This window comes from Opisthocomus hoazin, chromosome 9 (assembly GCF_030867145.1).
Source record: "Opisthocomus hoazin isolate bOpiHoa1 chromosome 9, bOpiHoa1.hap1, whole genome shotgun sequence".
In the NCBI taxonomy this organism is placed as follows: domain Eukaryota; kingdom Metazoa; phylum Chordata; class Aves; order Opisthocomiformes; family Opisthocomidae; genus Opisthocomus; species Opisthocomus hoazin.
The window spans coordinates 23,893,228-23,905,443 of record NC_134422.1 but is presented as its reverse complement, the minus strand read 5'-3'; the positions used below and the strand labels follow the sequence as shown (position 1 = coordinate 23,905,443).

At 34.3% G+C, this 12,216-nt stretch overlaps 1 protein-coding gene across 1 annotated transcript in view; it reads left to right on the top strand.

Annotated features, from left to right (window-relative positions):
- The window catches only part of SLC25A12 (solute carrier family 25 member 12), a 50,182-nt gene that overhangs the window by 1,098 nt on the left and 36,868 nt on the right, over positions 1 to 12,216 (top strand). Inside the window, 2 exon segments of the mRNA XM_075429607.1 lie at positions 5,025 to 5,167; positions 10,404 to 10,519. Coding sequence (XP_075285722.1) covers positions 5,025 to 5,167; positions 10,404 to 10,519 — 259 coding nt within the window.

The window sequence follows — 12,216 nt, the reverse complement described above, 5'->3', positions numbered from 1 at the left end:
TGCAAGGCCTTAGAATTAACATATATAAATAACAGCATGAAGCTTTCTCCACTTGCCTTAGTTACAGTGAAGCACAATCTGAAAGGAAAATCCAGTCAATCCTTAAATTTTGATAAGGTTTGAATGAGGCAGGTGGATTAAGAACAGCTGTGTTTTAGGTCCATAGTTGGGCTGCTGATATTTCCAAAATCACTAAAACGCCTTTTTTTCTTTTCCCTTTGAGTATTACACAGTATATTCAAGAACTTTGTTAAAAAAAAGTAAAGAATATAAAATTAGGTATGTGAGCTAATACTGTAAATAATATGGTCTATTATTTCATCTTTCACATGTATCTTTTGGTCCTACCGTATTATCTGACAGTTTCCACACGTGATAAGAAGATGGAGAGACCTTTTTGCCGGAAAGAGAGAAGTTTTAGTCCAACCATAATTTTGGCAGATTTTTGCTTTTGCATGCTGGGTTACACTCGTAACAATGCTGGAGTGCTAAAACTTAGCATGTTGGAATCAAACTGTGAAAGTCCAGCACTTAAGTTTCTCATAAAAAAATCTTACATCACAGGTTCATTTATTGTTGACATTTAGCTATGTAGGTAAGGAATACAGTAGAGCATGTTAATAAAATAAGCCACATGAAATTTTTTTTTTTTAAATATATATTAATAGAGTACAGAAATATGTGGCTCTAGAACATCACACAGCTCTCTTCCAACTTTTTGCAAGATACTTTTGCATGTTTGATTGCAAAAAAGTGAAATGTGATGTCAAGATTCTCTGCTTTCACGTTGGAAATGTGGACGTTTTACGATTCTTGTCTTCCAGTCAGTAGAAGTGCTTTCTTCGGGAAATAAGTAAACTGTTTGAAGTCTTTGATTTTGGTCCTACAGGGAAAGGTGAAGAGGAAGAACATTGTACAAGCGGATCTTGAAATTGTCTCTCTGACAATACATATTTTATTGACCTAAAAAGCAGTCTGCTGGTTTTAAAACAGCTTTTGGGTCTTCATGTCTATCTTGTCATCTTCAAAGAAACATGCAAATTAAGCTGTGAATTGTTTTGTGTTCTGAGGAATGAAAAATACAAAAGCTCTCCTGTCTCCTCTTGAGTATCTGAGATTTGAAGTAAAAAAAAGACAACACAGACACCTCTGGCGTAGAGAGTTTATATTTCTTCTGTATTGTATTTTATTATAATTGAGTTTGAAATTGTGTTTTTCGTTTGATAGATAGCAAGCAAACTTAGTTGCCAGCTTTAAAAAAACCAAAAGAGAACCCACTCTTTCCAAGACTAAATTGTGAAGAGCCTTGTTATGGAATACTACTCGTGTTGCACGCATCAGGAGTCAGTTATGTTGGGCTCTTTGCAGAGGGTGCTGGCTGGTTCTGTGATCTTCAGCTAAAGGGCGTGCATTCCTTCCTAAATTTGGCTTCACTTGGAAATAGGCGCATGGGAAGATGAACTCTAGGCCTGTTCGTCATCCACCTTATTCATAGAGGGCATACTTAAATTTCCTTCTGTTCGTGTGTATCCTCTAATGTGATACATGTCCTCTGTCTATCCAGTTTAAGTTGTGCCTTAATGGATGCTTGATACATACCTTTCTCTTAGAATTTCTGAAGCTTGCTGTATTTTTCTGTTTATTATTTTAAACTGTTAAAAATCGTAAGTTAGATTTGTATTAAAAAGATGTGCCATTATTTCTATGTAATCCTGCAACTATGAAATACAGGTATTGAAATTTCATATTTGTACACCATGAAGTAAGTTACCTTTCAGGTGTCTGCTGACCACTGAGTTCAGTAACAGCCAGAAAGAACAAAATAGAAATTCACTGAAGGATAAAAGAGTTACGTAGAACAACAGTTACCAAATTTCTTAGTGAGACGTCATTATTTTTTCTTACGCAAGACACAGTCAGCCCTCAGGGAATGTCATTGAATTATTCCCTGCCTGCTGAATGCAAGTGGAACTGGTTCCAGCAAAGTGAAGAAAGAAACAAAAACAAATTTCCAATTTTAATACAGGAAACTCCTTCCACCCCACCCCCCACCTCCCCGCGCTTAAAAATGTCCTGAATCTCTTGCCCATAGCTTAGCTTAATTAAAAAAAAAAAAGTTAAGAGTTCCCATAGGTCACTTTTGTTTTGGAGCTTGCTGCTTCTCTGCCCAGATTAAATAATAGGAATAGAAACCCCCTTTAAATTGAAAACTAACCAATTCTTCAAAGAAAGCATTGTTTCTGAAAGTGTGGCGATACCTAGCACTACATTGTACAAATAGAGTAGGGGTTTTGTGTGTTCATGCTGTCTGGTGATGTTTAAAAAAATGTCTCATGCAAATTCATCAAGTGCTTACCTGAGACAGTCTGTAAATGTGTAGTAAGAATTTTGTGTTATAAAGTAATACAATTCAAGACTGAGGAAGATACAGATTTAACTGATGTGTTATGTTTTTTATGCAAATTAAGATATAATTTACAATTGTCTATTTTGTGCTAAAGATTCTTGACTGAAGTTGTGTGGTGAGGAGGTAACTTGAGGACAAATGTAAATACATGCCAAAAGGGAATAGCCTAGCTACTTTGTCAGGCCTTAATGTATTGGCTCACTGCCAAACTCTTTCAAAATACCGTGACCTTCTCATGTGGAGCAAAATGTATCTGTCAGTTAATTATTTTTGTCTCAAAAATTTTTAACAAAACTTTCCCTACACAGTTTTTATTGTGAAACAATTCACTGTCTGTAAGAAACTCAGATAAATTGGTGACTGAAGAAGAAAAGATGATGTTTAGATTTTGACTGTCTTCGATATGCACTCAATACTCTGCATGTTTGGTGGTCCTTCACACATAAAACTTTCTTTGGATTGCATGTCTTGCAGCAGAATTGTGCTTTGTAATGTATTTTTTAGTCACTTGTGTATACGGCTGAGAACCTTTCTGAGTTTATTCAGTGAAGCCACAGTTTCATTATATTGTCATGTCATTAGCCGTGCTGAATTAAAGGATTCCTGTCCACTGCTTTGTGTTCCTATTTTTGTGGAAATCATCTGTTTGAATTCTGGATTAGTTCAGTAATCTGGTTTACAGTGCAGTCTCGCAAACAGCTGTCATCATAGCTATAGGGTGGAAGAGGGAGAGGTGATGAGGTGATGCGAGGGGCTGGAAGAGGTACGGGAGATGCTTAAGCAGACGTTGATGCTGATGCAGGCTCCGTTATGCTGCAGTACTGTCCTGGCTGAACTGATTGAGTTGCATACAGCTGAAACAAGCATGAGACACAGGAATGATCCCCTTTATTGTAATGGAGTGTTACACCTTAGCAGGTATTGTGTGTAGGTCTTATTGTTAATAATCTAATTCCTGTGAGTCCCTGGCAGAGTAAGGGCCCATTTTGCTGCTCTTCCACATAAAGTTGTACTAACTGACTCAAGATACTGCAGTATATAGTGGAAAAGTTACAAATTACAGGTAAGGTCAGTAATTGAATTTTGAATTCACTAGCATAGATGTTGCACTATAGGTCTTGGGGGGCATTGCCATTTCTTTTTCTGCAGAGAATGCTTATGTAGTCATCTTTTAATGACTAGAACCTAGAAAGGCGAATTACATTTTTACAAATGAATTAAAAATCACTACTTTTACTGCAAATCAAAATTCTAATTAAACAGCTGTGTAGTTTTATAACTTCACTTTCTCAGAACAAACACAGTTCTACATATATATTTGAAGGTCTGCTTCTAAATCATTGTGTGTACTAGTAGACTGCACAGTAGAGAGTGCACAGAAGAGGTGGATTTTAAACCATTAAACAAGCTTGCTTACAGGTTTTGTGAGTAAAATTGCTGAGAAACAAACTTGGTCATCAAACTGGATCGGGTCACAGTAGTTCTAGGGAACTAGAAAGAGCTACTTTCCTGTGTTCCAGGATGCAACCATAGTTTTAACTTTGCAATCTGATAATTTATGTTTTGTTGCTAAGATTACTGTGATATCATAAAGAGCTACAAGAAATTTTTTGTGCAACTATACTGCTGTCTTGAAACAAGATCTGAGGGGTATGAACTTCCATAGCAGGTTTCCCTTCTGTTCATCGCTTGTGATGCTTTCTACTCCTGCCTCCTCATGTTCTTAGTTCAAGATTGGTATTATCCAGTGTAACTGGACAGCTGAGGGTGTGGAATTTACTTTATCTTAAGAAGTTCACTTTTAATTAAAAGTTGACCTATAGAGAAGAGTCAGTGATTAATGATTTAAACAGAAAAGTAATCAGTAAGAATACTGATACAAGCATGTGGCAGTTGTCTTGTACAACAAGTAATAAGAAGGTACTTGGTTATTTTATTTTTAGTCAGTTTTATTAATATTTAAATTATATAATTCTAACATTTGCCTGTGATTTCTATTTGACAAATTTATTGTTAATAAACATTATAAAGCGTTATCAAAGTAAAACATTTCAATTGACCCAAATACTTTTTGTCTGTGTGTCAATGTTTACATAAATGAAAAATGCCAGAACCATTAGTATCAGGATAAAAATTAATCTGAAAAGTTAATCTCACACAAAAAGAGTAAAGAAATAATACATATTTTCCAAGCTAACTATAAGAATGATCAGGAACAATTATTCAGACAATATCTTCGACTGGAAATTGTAAGAAAATTCATGCACTGTGTTTTCACAGTGTAGTTGCAAATGGAAAGCTACGGCATGGCTGTAATTTTTATAAATTTCTGCAATTATCTGACAGTTTCTGAAAATACGTAATTGTGTTTTTATTAGAAGATATTGGTCGTTATGTGAACACATCTATGGGGGTAATGGGATTCTTGTGGTACACAACTAGTATAATAACACTATTAGTTTAATCAAGCTCTTTAGTTTCAGGGCAGTTTTGTGCAGATAGTTGTGCACCATTTTAAGTAATATTCAGTAGAGATACTAGCTTGGTAACACTGGTAATTAGCATCTAAATGCTTTCATTTTTGTTTGTGTGGTTTTGTTTTTCATTTTCACTCTAGTATGCCAGTGTCGAGAAAGATGGTGAACATTACATGACCCCAGAAGATTTTGTGCAAAAATACCTAGGACTTCATACAGATCCGCGTTACAATCCTAAAACAGTGCAGCTGTTGGCTGGAGTGGCAGATCAAACAAAGGATGGGTGAGAATTTTGCTTTCTGTTAGAAGCTTGTAATGCACTGGTAAATGCGTGAGTGAATGAGTTTAGTAATTCCATCTTCTAAAATACAATATTGATTTTATTACACTTCAATCTTATTTAGATGAGATGTTTTTCTCAAATACGATAGACTATAAATTGGTGGAAATTGGGAGAAAACCCAGCATTAAACAGTGAAAAGTTCAATGCATTTTTTAAATTAAGATTTGTTTTAATGGAGTTTTTACAATTATTACAAACACAGAGGAAGTTGAACTGAAAAGAAGTTTAATGTAGTGTGATTGCCTTGGAAAAGTTTTTTTCCGTATACTCACATCCATGATTAGATATCATGTAGAGTCTTTAGGATCTGTAATTAAACATGGATATATGGAAAAGCTTTCTAATTTCTGTAGTGTGCAATTCAAATCAAACCGCTGAGGAGTTTTTTAAAGTGTGAGCTGTTAGGAAAAAGAGACACTAATGACTCTATGAAGGAAGAAGGTGTTTGCCTAATCAAGGTGAAGTCACACCACATAAAGCTGTTCCAGCTCTGTTTACAGATGACTTTACTTGCTTTCGGACAGTTCTCTGAAACTAGTTTACAAAATGTCCACTCCACTGAGGTAGTACCCTCTAACCCACTCTTCTTCAAATGAGCCTTTTCTCTTGCTTTATGTAGGCTTCTAGCATTGGCCTGGATTGTAGTAGGAGATGTGGACATTGTTAAAGTGAAAAGGTTAAGATGGTTCAGAGAAGAGGTCAAGAATGCAGGAGGGCATGAGTATTTTGGAGAGAAAAGAGAAAGTTGCTATTAGAATAGCATACAATACATTTGTAGATATATAGATGTAACATATTTTAAATTTGAAAGCCCCTTGACTTCCTTGGATTTGTGAGTCTAAATCTGACCTGTGACATCACTTAAAAGTTTTTATTTTCCTGTGTTCTGCTTTAGAATATTTTATTAGTTTGCATAGTATCCTGAGCAGCTTGCACAATATCTGTGCTTTACAAATAAAATTGTATATGCTTTGTACATTTTACACTAAACAAATGTAGGATCTCCTGTTTGATGTAATGTTACATGATTTTTTTTTATTTTATGAAGCTGCGGCATTTTGATAAATCATTTGATATATACATACATTTGATAAATCCAAATAACCTGTCTCTGTTTGCAATACATGGCTGCAGTTTGTTGCATTGTTATGGATTAAAAATGCTATTTTATATGTATCTGTTGAAATAATAGTCTAATTGGTGACTGGTAAACTAACATGTGGAGTGTCTTCTTTCTCTGAAAGCTGTCAAGTTATCTTTTACAGTGTGTGTTTCTTCAGTAAATGTTCTGTAAAAGGATCTTTCTTACATTAAGAAATCAATAATTTGTTTTATTGGTACAACAGAACTTTACATTCAGGCATCACTTTTTTTTCCCTTTCTCCATGAATATAAGGGGTTTTTGTTTTGCTGTATTTTTTAATCTGGGTAATGTTTGAAGTGAGGTAATCAAATATGGGTAAGTGTGCTTTGTCTACTTCTGTATGGGAGCAGTGGAAATGGGAATTATTTCCATATGGTCTGCAATACAAAATGTTTTTATGTCTGAATACCTGTTGATACTTGTCTGAAACTCATTTTCCTAAGTGTTTTAATCTATATTTGTCTCTAATCTGTATTTCATGTGAAGAATTTGTTATACCCCCATAATCATTATTGGATTATTTATTTCTGCATTCACATTCTTCCTTTTGTAGTGAGCTGTAACACATAAAAATACAGGGTCTAATAACTATATCATCTGCACGGAGAGTTTAGTCTGTAGCATGAATAATTATTGTAATCTTCAACTGAATTCTGGAATACATTACTTCTTTCCAAGGACTTAAAGTTACTTTATGAAGTCCAAGGAAGTATTAGTAGTCCTATTCCAAACAGACATTTGTAAATGAAATGACAGTCCAAAGGCACACAGTAAGTCCTTGAGAAGCTTTGGGTTCTGTTACGAAATTTCATTCCTGTATCTGCTATCATATTCTCTTAGCCCTGCTTGCCCTTCAAATAAATACACAATGTGTTTTTGGTAACATTTCTTTGTTAATAATTTTTTATTTAATTTAGTTTTAAGTTTGGCACTTTAGGAAAAAAGCGCATTTTGGAGCTGGCTGTCTGTAGACATATGTTTAAAAGAATGTATCTTTACTTTTTCCTGATGGTAACTTGATTCTTACTTAACTGTTCCAGAGTATTATTGCCTGCTCCTATTACTGCAGTACAAGGCTGTTGTGTTTCAGTGGAACTCTGTTAGGTAGTCCTTAAAACTGATGACTCTTCACTTTCAAAGTGTTTCTTCCTCATTGTTACAAATGCGTGTTCTGAGAAATTAATGTGATGAGGTCTAGATTAGAACTTGGCCCGAACTGCCTTGTCTGCTATCTGTTCAGTACAACGGGATTTTACTGATGCTGTAGGTAAGCATTCCTATGTCATCAGACTGCAGGCACTATTTTTGAAATTAGGATACATAGCCTCTCTGAATAATGTACTTACATATGTCTGCTAAAACCAGGTTCCTAATTACATAAGTCAATTAACATTAGTGGGTGTTGCAGTTTTAAAATGGATGATGTTTTTCTCCTTTCAAACCTTCAAAATTTCACTGTAGTCATTCAAAATGCTTCATTTTAATTGCTTATTTCTGGCTACTCTGCTTATCAGCATATCATTCTTAATATCCGGAGATGTGTTCTTCTTAAGCTAAGACCCGAAGAACGAGTTGATGTTTCACATAATGGAGAGTCAACAGAGCTATACATAATGCCTGAAAGCTATGTTGTGTGGGAAAAAAGAGCAAAGAGTTGTAGTGGGCAAAAAGGAAAGACAGAGAATATTTGTAAACACATGTCTTGCTTTGTCTGCCCAATTTGAAGAGTAACAGTACGAGGAAATAAGAGGAAAGGAAATTTTTTAAAATGTTACAGATAAAATGGAAGGTGAGTGATTTGGTGTTGTTACGGACTCTGTAATGCAGCAGGTCCTCTGAGTGATGCTTCAGCAGCGACTGGGCGCGAAGCTCCATCATTCTGTTTAATCCAGCTCCTGTTATCTCCACCCTAATGGGTAATGGAGGATCACAGGGGATATCACTGCTCTTAGGCATTGCGAATTGAATATATGGGAAGGAAATTGAACGTGTCTGTCTCCTTTTGCTGTAGGCACTGTTAAAGTGAGACCTCTGAAGACAGCTTCTTTCAGGTTCAGGCCTCTACGAATGCATTCTACAGAGATCGTCACTCGATTCTGTCAGTTGTAAAGCTTCCTGGTTAGGAATTCATTTTTATGTCAGGTTTCTTAAGCTTGTATGTGAGGTATATTTTGAAATGATAGTATTTATAATTATTTTAAAGGTTATTATGTTTCTCTGATACTAAACCCCTATTTATCAAGATCGTCCTTTGGATGGAATTGACTGCATCTGAAGAACCATTCTCACATCTCTGATTTTTGTGGCTAAAGTGCGACAAATTAATGCTATAATTCTATATTTGCCGTGTCTTAATTACTTTCAAAATCACTACATTTTTTCCTGTATTTTGTGTATAATACCTATATGCAACAATGTGAATATATGTAATGTTGTTTAAAGTATCTCAGTTCTGCTTTATGTGTACTTTGACAGAGAAGGACTAGATAAACTAATGAATAGTGTGGCTTGATTTTTTTTTTCCTGTAATGAACAGAATTTGCACTTGGCTCTTCAGCAGTAAGCCGTACATGTGTGAAGTAATCACTATGACCTAATGATCTCCTATGAAGAGTACTAAATTCAGATCAATTATGTACATTTCCTAGGAAAATGTACCATCTACAGTGATATTCTGTTTCAGCAGATGCTGTTAAAACATAGTAATTTTTTAAATTAAAAAATGTAATTAAAAGTCTTATTCCCATTGAGAATTTATTTGATGCTAAAATAGATATCTCATCATTTATTTCTATAAACTGAGCTCAGGAACTTGTAACTGGATGGAATATCCCAAGTCATCAAGTGATGTTTACAAGGATGAAAACACGAAGTGATTTTAATAAACTGAGTTTGCTGTTGAAACCTAAGGCTTTTGCTTGCAGTATTCTGGAAAGGCCGTAGTACATGTCCGCTCTAAATATCTTTACGGATATGTGCTTTTGCTGTTGTGCCAACATTATCCTTTACCTTCTCCTGGCTTAGGGCTTAACTTTCTGCAGCTGTTGTTACATACAGTATTAGGATCCCTTCTAAATGTTTTTACTGTTAGTCAGAATAAGCTGAGTTCCTCAAGAAAAGTTTTTTATGATTATCCTAAGAAGTTATCTGTGCATACATTCAAGTCTGAATTTATATGTGTTGAACACAAGGACTTGGATTTCTCTGCAGCGTTCCAGAGATGTGCTGGGAACCCCTTCTGGGGATACCGCTGCTTCCCTATCTCACATACAGACAGCTTTCCTAATGCATCCTCAGTTGCGTTTTTCTATATGGTGACTGTCTTGCATACACAGGTCCGACTCTTGTGATCTGCTGTTTCACTCAAATCCTTCCCTGCCTTGGTCATGTCTAGCTGTCCTTATGTCCAAATATTCTTACAGTTTATTTCTTTCTTTCTTGTCCTCATGTACATGACTTTGCCATTCATGTTATGTTTGAAGTGTAATATTTTTTCTATATACATTGTAAAGTATAACTTTTTCTGTACCTGTTTGTTTTCTATGAATGTTACATGTTGTTTAAAAAAAATACATATATTGTATAGTATATTCCTATACTTGCATTAAAGTATCTTTTCTTAGTAGAAATATATATATAAATTAGTAATATAATGACAGCCCTGTAAATTTCAGGGTGGTAGAATTTCTGTGGGTGTTTTATGTCTTAATTTTTAAGTGCTGTCTGCTTACATTTATAATTACCAGTTAATAAATTGTAGGTATCCACTGAGAATTGATTATATTTTGTTATTGATAGATATGAAGAATTCAGTCCGTTTATAGAGGAAGAGACTGAGTTGCATAAAGGTTAAGTAACTATTTCAATGTAACAAATAATTTTTCAGTTTCTAGTGTAGAGTCGTAACTTTTTTATGTTAGAATTTTATTTTAATGGTTGGATCATACAGTTTTCTAGAGCATCAAACAAAATATCATTGCTATTGTGAATAATTTTTTGAAATCTTTACAACTTCTGTTTTTTCCTTTGTAGGTTGATTTCCTATCAAGAATTTTTGGCATTTGAATCTGTTTTGTGTACTCCAGATGCAATATTCATTGTTGCTTTTCAGTTGTTTGACAAGAGTGGCAATGGAGAAGTAACATTTGGTAAGAATATCTAAAGAAAAACAGTTTAAGAAAGTGATTATGATAGTATAAATCGTAATAATGGTTCATCACCATTGGTGTAGAGAAATGCATATTGTGCAGTACTGTACTGATTTCCTAACAGGATGCATGAGTAAAACATTTATTTCTTTCAAGAGATAGAAGCTTAAGAAATATATAGAAACAAAGTATATTTTTCTCTCTCTTCTTGAATCAAGAGTTTTCATGTTCCTGAAGTAGTTAGTACAATGCTGTTTTGTTCAGTGTCATTCTAATTAAAATTCTGTGTCATGGACTTTGAACTTCTTAAATAATGAGGGATTTTTAAAATATCTTTCAATATAGAAATGAAGGAGGTCTAAATTCCTAGTTAAGTGTTCCTTTTCTTGAGGAGCAAATCTGATGTTACGAGTGTAACTTCGAACTAGATCATATATTTGAAAAAATAGGAAGAAAATATGGCCTTCAAGTTTTGTTACCTTTTTTTTTTCCTAATCACATAAATTAGTAATTGGACAAAATCCTTTAGGCTAACTATACTGCTTTATGATGTTGCTAAATAACTGCTATTGACATTGCAGTTCAAGGACTAGGTTTTCTTTTTAAAGCTCTGTGTGTGTTTATGAAAATTAGATAAATAAATGCTAAGAATTTTAATGAAATGGAAAGAGAATTAAATGTTATTTCTATCCAAAAGAATAAAGCTCTCAATAAAGCAAATACAAACTATGTTTGGGTTTGTAACCACTTGATTTTTGTACTATTTCATTCTTATGTGTTGGAAAAAAAATGCAAGGGTCTTTTTGTGGAAACAAACTGCTTGACTTGCCATGTCTGTTATATTACACTGTTAACTGAAGGGTCAAATACTAAGCAATTTGGATACACAACATCTTGAAAAGAAAATCTTTTAGAACTTAAGTAAAGGTGAAGTCAGTAAATGCAGTCATTAGGAAGTAGGCAAACTACTACAATCAGTGTGACCAAGTTAATGATGGTATATTTAATAATGTCACAAAATGGTAATATGCACTTTGTAGCTCTCACGAACACACCTGAAATAGCTGGTTCCGTAAATGAACAGAAAGTAATTTCAGATTGTATACAGATTCCTCAATCAGACCGAGGATTGTTATTTTTATGAGCACATCATTATATCAAAGGCTAAAAGAACAATACAAACAAAACAAGACAAGCTGTAAAACAGAAAATGGCATGATTTTTTCTGTATCTTTCTTGCTGAATTTTTTTTTTATAAGGCTGATAAATCTTGAATAGGAAACTCTTCAGGGAATTTAAAATTTATGATTTGTTTCTTGTTTTTACAAAATTAGTTATATTGTGATTATTACTATAGTTAACGGTATGTTGTGATATGTCAGTGGTACATATTTGTGTGCTGCAGTTCCCACATTTACTGCTGCTTTTTTTGCCTTTTTTTGCTGTGTCGTTTGTAACATGGGCTAGTTATTTTTACTTCATAGGCATATCATACAAATCAATGCGTGTAGGAAAAATGTGAATGATGATACATGACAGGTTCAGAATTTGGTAACTGCAGTCAATTTCCAAGTCGGTCTTGTGGCCTGCAGAGACTGTTTGATAAATGAGTTTTGCACTCTTTCATTTTCACACCACATGAACAGCAAGCCACAGAGTTTAGTTTCATACAAAACCAGGAGAATATATGAAATCAG